The sequence below is a fragment of the Protomyctophum bolini genome (genome assembly GCF_963924005.1).
Source record: "Protomyctophum bolini genome assembly, chromosome: 19".
NCBI lineage: Eukaryota > Metazoa > Chordata > Actinopteri > Myctophiformes > Myctophidae > Protomyctophum > Protomyctophum bolini.
Genome location: NC_137880.1, coordinates 17,020,400 through 17,037,966, shown reverse-complemented (window position 1 = coordinate 17,037,966; position 17,567 = coordinate 17,020,400). Strand labels below are relative to the sequence as shown.

The 17,567-nt window shown below is 42.8% G+C and overlaps 1 protein-coding gene across 5 annotated transcripts in view; it reads left to right on the top strand.

Annotated features, from left to right (window-relative positions):
• Nucleotides 1-17,567, top strand: part of rad51b (RAD51 paralog B) — a 164,319-nt gene that overhangs the window by 69,249 nt on the left and 77,503 nt on the right. For 3 of the 5 annotated variants that reach the window (XR_013965857.1, XR_013965858.1, XR_013965859.1), the window contains exon 10: nt 5,484-5,690. Coding sequence is in view for 1 of the 5 variants with exons in the window: in XM_080790818.1 (XP_080646944.1) it covers nt 5,484-5,690; nt 7,718-7,743 (233 nt within the window). In the remaining 4 variants the exon portion in view is untranslated. Of the gene's footprint in view, nt 1-5,483; nt 5,691-7,717; nt 7,903-17,567 lie in introns of those variants that run through there. The other 2 variants (XM_080790818.1, XR_013965856.1) reach the window with 2 other exon arrangements.

Here is a 17,567-nt window from a genome sequence, read left to right as displayed (position 1 = left end):
CTCCTGGTAATAGTCATTCAAGAGTACCAGATCTTCAACCACTGCTGTAAAACTCCTGGTAATAGTCATTCAAGAGTACCAGATCTTCAACCACTGCTGTAAAACTCCTGGTAATAGTCATTCAAGAGTACCAGATCTTCAAGCACAGCTGTAAAACTCCTGGTAATAGTCATTCAAGAGTACCAGATCTTCAACCACAGCTGTAAAACTCCTGGTAATAGTCATTCAAGAGTACCAGATCTTCTGCTGTAAAACTCCTGGTAATAGTCATTCAAGAGTACCAGATCTTCAACCACTGCTGTAAAACTCCTGGTAATAGTCATTCAAGAGTACCAGATCTTCAACCACTGCTGTAAAACTCCTGGTAATAGTCATTCAAGAGTACCAGATCTTCAAGCACAGCTGTAAAACTCCTGGTAATAGTCATTCAAGAGTACCAGATCTTCAACCACAGCTGTAAAACTCCTGGTAATAGTCATTCAAGAGTACCAGATCTTCTGCTGTAAAACTCCTGGTAATAGTCATTCAAGAGTACCAGATCTTCAACCACTGCTGTAAAACTCCTGGTAATAGTCATTCAAGAGTACCAGATCTTCTGCTGTAAAACTCCTGGTAATAGTCATTCAAGAGTACCAGATCTTCAACCACTGCTGTAAAACTCCTGGTAATAGTCATTCAAGAGTACCAGATCTTCAACCACTGCTGTAAAACTCCTGGTAATAGTCATTCAAGAGTACCAGATCTTCAAGCTTGCAGATCTGCTGCTTTTGATGCTTTTGTGTTACGCTGTAGTATGATCAAGTAGGACGTTCATTTATAAATAAACACAAAAACTCAAAATATGTTAAGAGATGTATGCCTAACGGCGCCATCAATAAATATGATAATATTTCATTATTATTATTATTATAATCAATGAATGGAAAGAACCTCTCCTTCACCCCCACAAAATGACTTATTTTCTATCAATCACACACCTCATGAAGCCTTGAATTCATTCAATTTGACCGGCGGAGTCTAGGAGAGACTGTAAGGGAGAGGGAGACTCCACCTCTCAGGAGAGACTGTAAGGGAGAGGGAGACTCCACCTCTCAGGAGAGACTGTAAGGGAGAGGGAGACTCCACCTCTCAGGAGAGACTGTAAGGGAGACTCCACCTCTCAGGAGAGACTGTAAGGGAGAGGGAGACTCCACCTCTCAGGAGAGACTGTAAGGGAGAGGGAGACTCCACCTCTCAGGAGAGACTGTAAGGGAGAGGGAGACTCCACCTCTCAGGAGAGACTGTAAGGGAGAGGGAGACTCCACCTCTCAGGAGAGACTGTAAGGGAGAGGGAGACTCCACCTCTCAGGAGAGACTGTAAGGGAGAGGGAGACTCCACCTCTCAGGAGAGACTGTAAGGGAGAGGGAGACTCCACCTCTCAGGAGAGACTGTAAGGGAGAGGGAGACTCCACCTCTCAGGAGAGACTGTAAGGGAGAGGGAGACTCCACCTCTCAGGAGAGACTGTAAGGGAGAGGGAGACTCCACCTCTCAGGAGAGACTGTAAGGGAGAGGGAGACTCCACCTCTCAGGAGAGACTGTAAGGGAGAGGGAGACTCCACCTCTCAGGAGAGACTGTAAGGGAGAGGGAGACTCCACCTCTCATCAAGTCTAGGAGAGACTAGGAGACGAAAACACAACAATCCATGAATTCAAGGCTTCATGGGATGTGTAATTGATAGAAAATAACGTCATTTTAGGGCGTGAACTACTTTTTTTAAAGGACATCATAACCTCTCCTTCTCCCTCAGTGTTGTTTAGTTTGCGGTGCCTCAGTAGTAGGGGTGGGAAATCATTTATCCCATATTTCATGTGTTTTTCTTGTTTTTTCCTTTAAACTGTGGAAGTTGCTTGTGTTGTTGTTGGTTTGTGAGCAAATCCCTCAGTCATAAGTATTATTTTGACTCGTTCCATGGCCTAACCCTGTACAGTGGAAGTACTGTCATAGAAGCCACACAAGGCCTGTTTTTGACGCATTCACTGTTCCATGCTGTGACCACCACCACCGTCATTCCTACTGTACTTACTATATATATTCCAAATGTTGTATTTACATTTGTATTAACGCGGGAACAATGGCTTCCATTATAGCATGCTAACTAACTGTCTAGAAAGCCTGCAGCCGTTTCTATTGGCTTGGGTTTCCCGTTGATGATGTCACTGGTAGGCGGGTTTCAAAACTGTCTGCACAGCCCTCCACTGAGCCACAGTCAATAGATACAAATAGTACCATATTATAAATTATCGTTATTGAGGACCTATTCCGAATGGGGGCGACGTCTTACCACAGACTGGTTTAAAAATCACCCCCATGTGAACTGAGCGGTGCAGGCTGGTCAACAACAACACCGCTGGCTGGCTGCAGTTATAGTTCTGAGTGGGAAATGGCCCTACATGTTCTGCTCAACAGTGCCACCCAGCGGTATTGCAGCTGTTGTTGAGGCCTCAGACATACATACTGTACAGACATACACCCTCGGTCAGTCATTGGAGCGGTTTGGCACCACTCAAATGGTCGCGAACTGGCATGGTTCTGGGGGGGGGGGGGGTGTGTGTGTGTGTGTGTGTGTTTTTAGGCCACTTAACCCCACCCACACACACACACACACACACACACACACACACACACACACACACAGAGAGATGCTACAGATGACAGTTTCATATTCAGTGGTTTATTGCCATATCACATGAGGTTACTATAGGACTTTGTCACTGTGTTCCTCAGTCAGGACAACTTCAGGTCATTGCATTACATTAACCACATCAGCCCTATTATGTTCTGAGCCGTATGAAGAATATAGATCATTTTCTGAAATTATTTGGAACATTTTGTGAAAATGTTGGGCATATAATGACCAAAAATTAGGTACGGCAGGTTGAAAGTGGTTAATGAACTGTCATGATAGCCAGTTGACATTAGGCACAATGCCATCAGTCCTCAGATCAATTCCCTGCTTGCTGTACCATTTTGTAAATGTCACTACTCACTACCCTTTCTTCGTGTTTCCTGTCTCTCTTTTCACTATCACTGTTAAAGTAGAGGCTTATAGATGCCTTTATAGCTTTGCAAGGCCAGGCTCCCAGTGACATTTTAGCTGGTTCCGTATGAGCCCGTGTGCAGCCTTAGAACCTCAGGTACAATCATCTTAACCATTTTATCTATTTATATACATATTCAAAACTATCAGCTGCGAGCTTGTACATCTGCTATTTTGGAGAAAAAACCTAATATAAAATGTTTGTAATACTTTTTATTTTTTAAACTTAAATCTCCCTGGCACAAAAGCTTTTCAAATCCATCCTAAGCATGAAAAGGTTTGAGAACCACTGCTTTAGGGCTATCGTGGTTGTTCCCAAAACACTTCTGAAAACGTACTTTTATATCAAGGCCTTTTTTATATTGCCTCTTTATGTTTGCCTCACTTTCTTGTATTTGTTTTATTGTCGATTATCTTACAATCTACCATTTTCATCAAAGAGGATTGGGTGTAGAGGGGGAAAAGAGCTGCCCATTTACAAAGCTAAAGGTCAAGTTTACTAAGTATTTGAGAGTTTAAGTGGTTAAACCTTTAACATTTACCCCTTAAAACGATTAAGCTGTGATTCACCTGTATCTAGGGACACTGCTAACAGCTCGGGATCGAGACGTGACGTTTGCACTTTTTGATTGTTCTGTGTCCCTTTCTACATTGACTTCACATAAAAGGTCTTTTGTCCCCAATACAATCGGTCGTGATGATTACGCCACTATAAAGAGCAGATGATCTTCCCAGATTAAGCTTTAATTGTTATCAAAACCCCCAATGTGGGTCGTGTGAATGAGGTCCTCATTATGGTAGTGGAGCAATTGTGCGTGAGGCTATCTTCATATTTCATCTTAATCTGTGCTCTAGAAGATAACTATGCAGTTCAATGGTGATAGTTTTTTTTATATATAAGAGATCAACCGTAATTCTTTGAAAGTCTTTGTATATGGTAAACAGTAATCATATTCATGGTGGCATGGAGGCTTTGGCGGCCAAGTTTGCTTATTATTGCTATGATAGAATGGCAAACTTCCTCTTTATGCTCTACTTTTAATCATTTTAACTGTACCAACACTCAATGGTCACTGTATGAGAGTTTCATATAAAAATGAGACACACCTTTTGAAGTGAGACCCAGTGAATTTGTCATTTTGTGCTTCAGAAGACATTGTTGTCAGTCACTTGTACAGAACATTGTCTGAGTCGACTCTCAATAGTCACAAGATATTAAATGATAGACATTCAGAACACTGTCAAATACAGAGGAAAGAAAAGTACCTTTTGGAGACAACAGGATATTTATAAATTCCACTGATATAAGCTCTGCGTGTGTATATGTTAGTGTACCGTTTCTCAGGGTCGGGTCCAGGTACCACGAGGGGTCCAAATTGACCCCTGGTCCATGGCCTAATGCCATAAAATGAAATACGCTGAGGACCACTGAGTAGTGAGTGTATCTGTCCATCTGTCCTTTGCATATGTCAAAAACCACACACACACACACACACACACACACACATATGCATGCATGCATGCATTTGCACGCCTTCCTCCCTGTTTTCCTTTGAGGAATAGATATGGATTATGGGTAAAACAAATAGCATGTAATAAAAATACCTCAGTGACGTGGGTAGGTGTGGAAATAATTCAACCCATATTTTCCTTTGGCCTGTTTTTTTGTTTTAGCCAGACGCTTTTGATCTAAAAACTTTTTTTTGGTAAATGTTTACCTCAAGCATGAGCCCTTATTGGTCCCTCGCCTGTGTGTGTGTGTGTGTGTGTGTGTGTGTGTGTGTGTGTGTGTGTGTGTGTGTGTGTGTGTGTGTGTGTGTGTGTGTATCGACGAGCACTTGCTTGTATTAGTAATATACTTGTCTGGGCCAAATGTACTAAGACGAATTTGAGGAATAGACTTTGTGAGGGCATTTTTCCTAGTTTTAGGGTTAAAAGGATGTTTTTGAGTTTTACGTGCAGGAAAAGATTCAGGTTAGACATGTAGACTGTAGAGGTTAGATTTAGGGTTTGAGTCATGCCTGATTACATGCAGGTGTCGTGCAACTAAAATAGCGCTTGATCAGCTATTTTCAAGTTAACTTTTTGATGGGCCTTCATAAAATCGGCATCCTAAAATGTTGATGTCCTCACAAGTATAGTAATAGAATGCGTGTGAGTGTGTTTGTTCATATGAAGGGGCATGTTGTCATTTACAACTGAAATGGGAAAGAAAAGACAAAACAAAAATAAACAAATAAAAAACCGGGTAGAGCCGAAACGTGATCTTCCTCGGGTTGTTTTGGTGCCTTTGAGGTAACACGTTGATCGCATTGACTGAGTTTTGTGTGTGTGTGTGTGTGTGTGTGTGTGTGTGTGTGTGTGTGTGTGTGTGTGTGCATGCATGCATGCGTGCGTTTTCTAGGAAATGACGAGCAGAGGTCCTTGCAGTATGAGGGCACAGATCCAGGTCTGCTTCCCATCAGGGTGAGAACAGGTTTCAGTGCAGGTCCTCGGACATCCCCTGCTGCTCTGTCCCCAGAGGAAGGACGTCCCCGACCCCCCTCTGCTGCTCTGTCCCCAGAGGAAGGACGTCCCCGACCCCCCTCTGCTGCTCTGTCCCCAGAGGAAGGTGAGTTAGAGACTTGATTCACCCTTTTTCATGTAATTTTGACCCCCAACTCAATATGCATTAGGGCTAGGCCACAGACCCGATGAGTCGTGTGATGTTGTTTTTTTTGTTTTGTTTTTTATTTCCAGGACTACACTGTAAAATCCCAGACTGACTTCACAGTCAAATTCTCAGACAGACAACTCATTTAAAGGTGGCTAAAGTGATATGTTATATAGCTCTATAGGGGTATCCGGTCGTAAAAACAAATCCGCATTCTGTAGTGTTTGTTCAGTAACTGGGGTCTCCGTCTCCCTAACCTGACTCCAGCAGATGGAGGCAGCATTGAGTTCACAGGTTCCCCGGGAGGAGGGAACCTGTGTACACTACCTTTAACTCTCAGGGTTACACATGGATGAATTTACACTGAGAATTTTACCTTATTGTTTGCAAACACAATGGAACATGTATAAGGGTTATTGTGTGTGTTAATGAGTGTGTTGTTGCTGTAAATGCTAAGTGTGATGACTCACCCTGAGCTGGGTCAACTGAGGATCAGCCTGGACTACATGTTGTCTCAGTAAGACAGCCCTCTCCCTATCCACAAGGAGGAGCAGTGCACCAAAGCATTATGGGAATTGTAGTCCAGGAAGGAAGTGAGCCCAGTGTCCATGACATCATGGAGCCCATGGACACTTTAAAATACAAAAATATCTAAAACACAAATGACCCACATAAAAACCCTAGGAAAGTGTTTCTTGTCTCCCAAACATCATTAAAACAAGATCTGGTTGCAAAAGGGTCGTGAAATGGCCCTTTAAGTTAAGAAAATGGTTGGTCCGGAATTCTCTTTTAACGTCCAGGTACATGACAGCATAGCAGTAACTAATATACTATATATTGGGAGTGTTGATTCAACTCCTCACGCTCTATGGCATCAAAGATGTGTTAATTGCAGCTGCAATCCCCCCTGGACTGGAACCATGTGGGAAACCAAATTTCTATCCACACTGTCAAGAGCGTATGAGTTTCAGGCAATACTGCTTGTCAACCATAATGTGCACATGTACTAGTTATATTGTAATAGCATACTCAACCATGCGGATTGGTTAAAATAACATTGTATTCATTAAAATAAGTTCTGGATGGCAGCTTTAAAGTCACTTTGAAGCTGCAGTAACGGCTCAAAGTAACGGCTCAAACACCACGGTCATGGACCCGTTGTTACACCACGGTCATGGAAAATACAGAAAATCGTGAAAATATCAAGCTAACAACGAGTCACATTGCGATGTGTAGATTAGCGATTGTCAATGTTTTAGAAACACTTAAGTTAATTAATTCATTGTATTGTTGTAAGTTTTGGGGAGATATTTCTCTTTTGAGTGTCAAGGTGAAAAGCTATTAGCCCTTGCTCTAGAGCACATCACAAGGAAAGACGCATCACTCTCACAGGGTTTGAACCCGCGACCTTGCTGCGTCGCTAACCACTGAGCCACACACACACACACACACACACACACCTCCCCCGACACTCGCATCACTTTGCTTATGTAATTAGTGTAATTAATGGTTAATCAGAGTCACCTGTTGTGACATGACATCAACAGTGTCTGTGTGGTTAGTGAATCAGAGCTGTGGCAACGAACCAGACGGAGATCGCTCTCCCAGACAGCTCCAGTATTGTATTAACTCCTTAATCCTTATCGTGTGTGTGTGTGTGTGTGTGTGTGTGTGTGTGTGTGTGTGTGGTTTCTCGTCATAAAGGGAAGGACATAGCCTGTCATCATATTTATTTGATTTTTGTATTTTGTTCCACTTATTTTATTCATTGAGCAAATAAAACAAGTTAAAACAAACTCCAACATTGTTTATGAACCTTCATAGAGAAAGTCGGTTCCACGGGAAACAAAGATCTTCCTGTCATGGAAAGTTCTGAGCATCCTGGCTGTCGTGGGGATTGAACGTGTGACATTTCATAGATGGGCCTCTTAAATCTTTGTTTTCAAAATGTGCTACTTCATACCGTCTGTTTCTTCTCTTGACAGCGGACACAAAGGTTGACACCGGTTGACAGGCTGTCACTCATCATAACCTCATCCCGTTGTCTACTGTAAACTTCAGTAAATACCTGCAATAACCCGCCCTGTTTGTATAGAAATCACATGGCATGTAGAATGAAAAATGATTATTTCTAGTAGGGCTATACTATTCCTTTTCTTCTAGACATATAATGGGGACTTTAACCACTGGGCATAGGTGAAAAATGTCAAATAGTTTTGTTTTTTAAATAGCGCAAATATATTTTCGCTATTCGTTGTACATTTGAGTACATAATGACAGTGGTAAACGAAACAGGCGTGTGTGTGTGTGTGTGTGTGTGTGATCTACAAGCTTACAATGCGTCACATCGCGACGCATAGTGAGCTTGTACATCTGCTATTGTCAAAAGATTTGAATAGATTTCATACATATACCTTGTGAAAGGACATTCTGTATAACCATTTTATGGTGATGCCAACACTTTAAATATTTGTTTTCTGCATTGCAGTATTGATACTTTTACTTAAGTAAAGACACGTGAGTACTTTTTGTCCACCACTGTGCGTGCAGTAAGAGCTGTGGTTAAACATTGCTGAGTTGTGTGTTGTGGCTTGATGGGGCAAGTCATGCACCCCGGGGCATGGAGGACAGGTTTGTTCATAATGACACCACCGCGTCACTCTGAAGCTTACTTGGAGTTCCTCTGTTGTCATGTTAGGCTTTTCTAATCCAACACAGTTGTGTCAACTTCCGCTTTGTTTGAGTTTTCTTGTTTGTTTCTGTGATTTATCTGCCGATCCGGTTCGCTCCGTTGACTATGGTCAATATAGAGTGGGGAAAGCTGTCTTGCATGCATTGTTTTTGTGTTCATTTTGAACTGCTTTACAACACACACAACATTTTGAGTGTCAATTTAACTCTTGAGAGTCACTCTAAGTCCCTAACATTACAGGTTAATTCTTAGACTTACTGTAGTACTAGTCCCCTATTTTATATACAGTACTTAAGGCTTACAATGAGTCTCATCCAATGAGTCATTTTCTTTTAAAATGTGTGTTGATTCGTGCAGAGCTGGGATCGAACTGACGCACAACCTACCGTGCCAGTAGAGCGATTGGCAGAGCTGTTGTGGCCGCGTCTTGTCCGGGGCACTGCATCTACGCTCTTGTTTTTGTTGTAGCATGTAATCACGGTTCACACAACGTCCCTCATGTCCATGACTCTTTGGCTGCAGAGTACACCTTTGTGATGTCACTGATCACATGACCCCAAGTTGTAGGCTAAACAGAAGGAGGGGGGGGGGTTATTATTATTTCCAGTTTTCCACACGAGAATTCTAATGTATAATGACATAGTTCACTCTTGCAAGCGTATAATTGGTATAATTGGAGTGGTATAATTCACCTTTACATAGCATTTTCAGCACTTCTCCTCTGTGTAGTGAGCTTGTAGATCGGTTGTTTTCGGCACACGACTCAGCCATACTGCAGAGCATAAATCAGGTATTTACGCATACCCCTTACGTTAGGATCACCATGGGTACGCATGCACCCTGAGGGCTAGAGAGTTACAAAACCAAAGACGTGTGGTTTGCAACTTCTCACCTTTCTCCTGTCTTGCCCGAAACATGTCAGCTCAACAAGTATCAACCAGGGAGTGTATTGTCTGTCTGTCTGTCTGTCTGTCTCTGGAAATTGCTGTGGGAGTGCCAGGCTGTCTGTCTGTCTGACTGATTTGGCCCTGAGGCTGTGCTGTGCGGTGGAGGCCTGCCAATCACTGACGTTTACCCAAAAACAACGCAACTCTTTCTCTCTCTCTCTCTCTCTCTCTCTCTCTCTCATATTAACCACTTCTCTGTTGAAAAGCTCTAGAAAAGCAGGTCTGTCATCATCAAACGCTCAGGGCTGCTGACAGATATATCTGTTTGTGTGTGTGTGTGTGTGTGTGTGTGTGTGTGTGTGTGTGTGTGTGTGTGTGTGTGTGTGAGAGAGAGAGAGAGAGAGAGAGAGAGTGATGGTGTCAAGTATGTCATTGACATATGTAAGTATTTCCTTCAAAAACAAATAAATATAGAGGCAAGATTGGATTTGCGGGTGGGGGGGTTCCATCCCTCTATCTATTACATCCAATTTGATAAATATAGTAAACAACTAAACACACACACCTGCAGTCTATAGAGGCCACATCTCTCCACCGTACATCCATACGTCAGTAGCAAAACAAGCCCAGAAAGGAGGAACCAGCCAAAATAACACCATTGTTCAGCTAATCAGTCACATTTCCCCCTTAAGACAGAGCAGGAGCCATGCATGGGAACTGAAGTCACGGGGACAGGGACCATGACAACAACCTCAGGGGTCTGCCAGAGTGGTCCCAGATTGAGCAGCAACTATCCATTGTTTTTAGCGATTACTTTTTCGATTAATCGAACTATGAACGAGTCAAACCATGTTTTTTATTTAATCGCACAATGGTGTTAGCCTATCATGATCTTGCAAGTTTTTATAAATGTTATAAAGATTTTCACCTATAATAAAATAACAAAATTGGGATAACTTATTAATAATACATTATTTTATCAAATTGTTCATCAATTCATCACTATCAATTATTTATTTTGTTTAACCATTGCACCCCTAGATTGATGCGTCACAAAGCCACCTTAATAGTAGAACTAAAGCACATGATAAAATCACTGTCAGTTTAACTACTTTAAACCCTGGCGGACCTACAGTATGTGGGGATGTTATTGCAGGCGAAAAGGGTATTATACATTTCTTTCAAACATGAAAGGGGAAACGAATAGAGAACATAGAGTGGCGTTGCCCATGGCCTAGTGGTTATTGGTTAAGGTGTATACCACTGGCTCTAGAGAACATAGAGTGGCGTTGCCCATGGCCTAGTGGTTAAGGTGTAAACCACTGGCTCTAGAGAACATAGAGTGGCGTTGCCCATGGCCTAGTGGTTAAGGTGTAAACCACTGGCTCTAGAGAACATAGAGTGGCGTTGCCCATGGCCTAGTGGTTAAGGTGTAAACCACTGGCTCTAGAGAACATAGAGTGGCGTTGCCCATGGCCTAGTGGTTAAGGTGTATACCACTGGCTCTAGAGAACATAGAGTGGCGTTGCACATGGCCTAGTGGTTAAGGTGTAAACCACTGGCTCTAGAGAACATAGAGTGGCGTTGCCCATGGCCTAGTGGTTAAGGTGTAAACCACTGGCTCTAGAGAACATAGAGTGGCGTTGCCCATGGCCTAGTGGTTAAGGTGTATACCACTGGCTCTAGAGAACATAGAGTGGCGTTGCCCATGGCCTAGTGGTTAAGGTGTAAACCACTGGCTCTAGAGAACATAGAGTGGCGTTGCCCATGGCCTAGTGGTTAAGGTGTAAACCACTGGCTCTAGAGAACATAGAGTGGCGTTGCCCATGGCCTAGTGGTTAAGGTGTATACCACTGGCTCTAGAGAACATAGAGTGGCGTTGCCCATGGCCTAGTGGTTAAGGTGTAAACCACTGGCTCTAGAGAACATAGAGTGGCGTTGCCCATGGCCTAGTGGTTAAGGTGTAAACCACTGGCTCTAGAGAACATAGAGTGGCGTTGCCCATGGCCTAGTGGTTAAGGTGTATACCACTGGCTCTAGAGAACATAGAGTGGCGTTGCCCATGGCCTAGTGGTTAAGGTGTATACCACTGGCTCTAGAGAACATAGAGTGGCGTTGCCCATGGCCTAGTGGTTAAGGTGTAAACCACTGGCTCTAGAGAACATAGAGTGGCGTTGCCCATGGCCTAGTGGTTAAGGTGTAAACCACTGGCTCTAGAGAACATAGAGTGGCGTTGCCCATGGCCTAGTGGTTAAGGTGTAAACCACTGGCTCTAGAGAACATAGAGTGGCGTTGCCCATGGCCTAGTGGTTAAGGTGTAAACCACTGGCTCTAGAGAACATAGAGTGGCGTTGCCCATGGCCTAGTGGTTAAGGTGTATACCACTGGCTCTAAAGTAGTCTGGTTTGATTCCTGAGCCCGGCGGGCCTGTGCTGCAGGGAGACACTCCTTGTCTCCCTGTTTCCTGACACACTACTGTTCTATCTGAATAAACGCAGAAAAGCCCAAATATGTCTTTGGAAATAAAGTGTCAACTGTCAAGTAGTCCAAATGTGTCTTTAGAAATAAAGTGTCAAGTGTCCAACTATGAGTAGAGTGACTACTGACTATACCAGTGGTGAAAAACGTACTCACATTTTTTACTTAAGTAAACGTATCAATACTACAATATAGAAATACTCTGTTACAATTAATAGTCCGGAATTTAAAATGTACGTGAGTAAAAGTACGAAAGTGGTGGCATCTATGCGTCGCCATTGGCCGAAATTAATCTAGGGCTGAATGTGGTAAATGTATGTTTTGTAATTATAATAATCTAAATCTAACTACGGTAGTAACTACAACTAGTAAGTTGTATTGTAGTACAAATACCTCAATATTGTAATTAAGTACAGTACTTTCTTTTTGTAATTAAGTACAGTACTTGAGACCACTGCTATATACTGTACCTAAGAAAAAAAGGATGAGGCTTACTGTAAGCCCTCCAGGGCTAATAGTAAATCTAGGTATGAACCCTGTATGGTCCTGCCTGTGAGGCAGCAATCTGGGGGAAAAATGTGGGGAAAGAAATCCATTCGTTTTTGCCTCTGGGGGCACCACCTCCCTTTTTGATTAGAAACGTGAACTCGTTGGCTCCTCCCCTTTCTTAGTCCACTTCCTCCCGGTGCTTCGGGTGTTTATTCCTGCTAAGAACACCACAGGGCAGACAAATTCTGCTGTTTGCGAGATTACTGAGGCAGTGGTTCTCAAACATTTTCCTGTCGAGGACAACCAGATTGGGGTAGGGGGGGGACCATAATATAAGTTATGAATGATGAAATAGCACCTCTGCTGGGGACCCCCTGGAACCCTCACAAGGACTTCTGGGGTTCCTGCCTCACTTTGAGAACTAGTAGTAGAGTATTATTTTCTCAGCTCATCTACAGTAGTCCTTCTACCCCTGGATGCGTTTGTACCCTAACACCTCCCGCCCCAACCCTACCCGGGTCAACCCTGACACTGACCATGTGTGTTGACTAATGACTGAGGCCTCTGGCTCTGCAGGTGAGATTAGAATCCCTGAAACATAGTCTGATGCAGCCTGGAAAAACTATCAGAATAATGAGAGAGGAACTGGAGCAGACTCAGCAGAGAGAGTGGGAGAGGGGACGCAAAGTCCTTTCACAGTAACACAGGGGATTGAGAACAGAACACTTACAATACAGAGCACCCATTAACACACACACACACACACACACGCACACGTATTTTGGCCATGTCAGTTGAACATTTTCAGAATATGTTTTTGACAATTTCTATTAAAGAAAAAGAAAAAAAATGTACTGAGAAAAAAAAGCTTATGAAATTATTTATAAAAGTGTATAAACGTGTGTATTTGACGACCCATAAGAAATTGGCCCGTGATCGGCCAACACAGAATCAGTGTTTGGGAGCTACTGTTCTAAAAGAGTATCCCTGGAACTCTTAGATCTATGCATGGGTTTCCCAGACTGCATCCTTAGCGAAAGACCAGAAGGCCCTGTGAAAACACGAACCAACTTCAAAGGGACATTTTGGCATATTATGCAGGTGACTTTTATTATAATTCATATAGTAAAGATTTATATAAGCCTGGAAAAGTGGGCAAGAAGGTTTAAAGATGTGGATCCACCTCCATAACATCCCACTCTCTCAGGTTATGAAATGTGAAGATTATTGTGCCATTTGTCAGTTATAATCCTGGCAGCTGGAATGTGCTCCAATCAAAGCAGTTCTACCATGGGATATCGTCACTGTCGGGTGGAAACCTTGTATGTGCAAAACCGTTAAGTTATCAGAAGATTGAAAAGAAGGAGCCTGTTGTTGGTTCAACATTCATAAAACCCAGAGATGGACCACTTTCACTCCCAATTATTTTCGGAAATGGCAAAAATAGCAGTTCTACAAGCTCACAATTTGATTTTTTTCGATTGACAATTTTCGATTTTTCAATTGTCTTTTCATCCCTTTTGCTTAACAATTGTAGTAGGCCAGTAAGATACAAGGTTTCTGCCTGACAGCGACAATGTGCTCTGGTCTAAAGTATATTTTCCTTCTTAGCCTTCCAACACAACAAAGAACTCTCTCAATAATTTACTTTTCCTCTTCCCATCGTGCTGCTATCTTTCAGACATGAAGCCTCTCTTAGCTCATCCATCTTGGCTGAAGTTTTGGAGCCATTCGAGCACTGGCCAAGTCAGGAACGGTGTAAATTGGGAATGCATGCCCCACCCATTTATTCAAAAATATAACTTTAAGTGCAGTACAGTAGTTCAGTGGCTCTCAACTGTGTGTTGGGACGCCAGGGGGGTATTTTAGGGAGGTCAAGGCCTGAAAAGGTCGAGAACCAATGTGAGTAAATGTACTTTAGCTACGTTCCACAACTAGGAGAGCAGTCATCAGTGAGTAAGAGCAGAGCATTGCTCAATCAAAGGGCTCTCTTCTCCTCTCCTCCCCTCTTCTGCTCTCAGCCTTACGGCTGCACTTAAAGCGACGGCAGCCCGCAATAATCCTCCAGACTCACCCAAATCACTGATGTGCACTCCTAAGAGCATGGAGACTAAACTCTGACATATCTCACACCCTGCCTCTCAGCAACCTGTAAAAACCCACCTGTCAGGACAGGTTTCTTTCTTTCTTTCAGCAGATTTCATTTAGCTCCCGGTGTTTTGTTTTTCCCAAGTCATTAAGCAGCCTCCTAAAACATTCTACCAATGGGTTAAAGAAAGAATAAGCAGAGACTCGGGGGTGGGGTGGGGGTTAAGTGAACCAACATGGTCTTAGCTGGATCATGAGGTAGCAAGTAAAGCAAAGCAACAGAGTTGCTCTTTGGTTCAGTGGGCCAACAATGGGAGGAAGAACTCCCCTGCTCTTGAGTTTATGTTTACTTAGCAGTCGAGAACCTTAGTTCGGCCTGCTTTTCAAAGAGGATGTTAAGTGGACGTGAACATTCGAGTCATAGGTTGGTCGGTCTACAGTAGTTTTGATTTTGACAGCAAAATGTAGTTTTAGTCGTAGTCTTTTGTCTTTTTAGTCATATTTTAGTCATCTGAAATGCTTTACCTAGGTGTTAGTCGATAAAATCTATAGTTGATTTAGTCAACTATTTTAGCTGGCCTTGATGCCATCATAATGGCTGATTTTACACTTGGTCATGCTCTGTAAATAATAGCCATAGATTTACAGAGCACAACACCCGAGCACAACCGAACATTAAATGACTTGTCTTTTAGTTCAACTGGATCTCTTCTCCACTAGTCCCTCCCTATTTTTTGTTTGTTGACGAAATTCTCAATATATTTAGTCTTAGCTTTCTTCATCATAGCTTAGTTTTTATTTAGTTAGTAGTCAACGAACAATTTGAAGGACCCCCCCAGGTTCAGATGCATTTGGCCAGTGGTTCCCAAACCTTTAGCCTGTGACCTGTGACCTACAAGCTGACACGACACGTTGTGAGCTTGTAGATTTCAAAATTTCAATTTTATTTACGATTTCCTTTTTGAAAAATTGGTTGATTTTCTTTTTAAAACTCGTAAATCTTTTGAAATAAAAGTAAAAAAGGAGGATATTTAGTCGCGACCCAAAACAATCGGTCTGCAACGCACACATTATGGCATTAGGCCACGGACCCCCATCTGATACGATTTGTACCTCTTGGACCCCAGCAGTCTACACGGTAAAAAAAGTGTTACATTAACTCTGAGAAATTGGTTCCCAGTCCTAACTAGCAATCATTTAGCTGTGGACAATCCCCCCCTCCCCCCAGCCAGAACCTTATCTCACATTGAGAACAAGTTAGTCTACAGAGAAGTCTACAGGTTAGTATGCAAAAGGGTGTTGGTTTGATCCCTGCCAGTGACAAGGTGCTTTTCAGCTGGGAGTTGGTTGGTGTCCTGAGGGTGGATGGTATTATGTGTTTGTCCGCAATGTTCTTGAGCAGGAAACTGAACCCTGTGAATGCTCCGGGGCCAGTGCACTGTGTTCTGACTTCTGAAGAATGTGTAGGGGAGCTATATGGCTCAGTATCTACGGTATCTACAGTAAGAACATAACCTCCTATCCCCATATTTAAACTTTTTATGTATTTATTTTGTAAATGAATGCCTTACTTAATCATACATTATATAAAGTGAAAATAGCAGATCTACAAGCTATTTTCACTATTTAAAATGTAAAAAGAATAAAAAAGGGACAGTTTTGGACATACAAGGTTTCTACCCGACAGCGACGATAAGACAAATTCCAGTCATCTTACGCAAGTTAAAACCACATTAACCCTGGCGTCCTTATTTTGGGCAGGTTTCCCAAAACAAAATACACAATTTTCCATACAGCAACATCTAGCAGATCTACAAGCTCACAATGCATCACATATGGGGACAGATTGTGAGCTTGTAGATCGGCTATTTTCACTGTTCACAGATGATGTACGTACATAGATTGTGTCTCATTTATATCCTGTTTTTAATTGTAGTCGAGCTTCTGAGCTTTTCATGTGTGTAGCTGACCAGTGCATCCAAGTGACGAACAAAACTGAATCTGAATATAGGGCTTTAATTTAATGGAATTGGGGGGGGAAGGCTTGGCTCTTCTAATGCAGTACTTCTCAAAGTTACCGCTATTTTTAAAAACAACATTTTAATTGTTTGAAAAATGTGGAATCATTTTGAAACACAATCTTGTACGGGGGATCCGTGGCACAAAATACTTTCAGATAGGGGTCCGCGGCCAAATACATATTAATCTGTGGATCCTTGACATGAAAACGTTTGAGAAACACTGCTCCGAGGTGAAATTACAAACAGCGTTTAATCTTCCATTCATGGGATGAAATCGGGCCCTTCCTCAAAGACAACTGCAGAGAAAAGGAACGGGGAGAAAGTCAACACTGTGGCCTGGCAGTAACCATGGTGATAGCCTGCGGAGGGTCTAGAATTTCAGTCAAAGGATAAGCAAGTTCCAGTGCCTCTCCTTGATAGAAAGAGAAGCAGCATGCCACCCCAGAGGAGAAAAGTGTCCAAGTAGAGTAGTGTACTTTAAGTACGACTTAACCCATTTTTAACCTATCTTCATATACAGTAAGTGGTAGGTTGGTCACTAATACTCATATGGTACCAAGTAAACTCCCCCCGCATTCTGGTCTGTACGGAGCTGACCACATCAGAGCCCATTATAAAAAACTAGGGGCTCAAAAAGATTCATTTTCAATTAAACCCGTGAAAAACGAAGATGTGCTGAAAAAACTCATTGCCTTTCAGCCAAATAAGGCCACTGGTTTTGACAAACTCCCCACCAGATTCCTCAGAGATGCAGCTGATTCTATAGCCCCAATAATAACCCATATTATACAACAGGTCGTTTCGAGGAAGCAATCTGATTGGTAGTAGTAGTAGCGGCCTTCAGTCTCGAGAGACCATGGCACAAGCGCACTTGGATTGGATCAGGTGGTGCTGAGGGAACAGTACTTTGTGTGTCTGAGCAGTCCAACACGTGAGTGACAGTCTCTTTGGCAGTGATGGCATTTGAATGCGCTGACGCCGATTGAGGTGCCTTTCGCCTAGCTTTCCTTTCTGCTGCTGCTTTGTTCAGCTCCGCTTCGCTCTTCTGGATTCCAGTCCAGACCTCATGCCTCCAACAGGCACGATCACTTGCACTATCCTCCCAGTTGTCTACTCCTATGCCCATGGATTTCATGTCACGCTTGCAGACGTCTTTGAACCGCAGGTGGGGTCGGCCCAC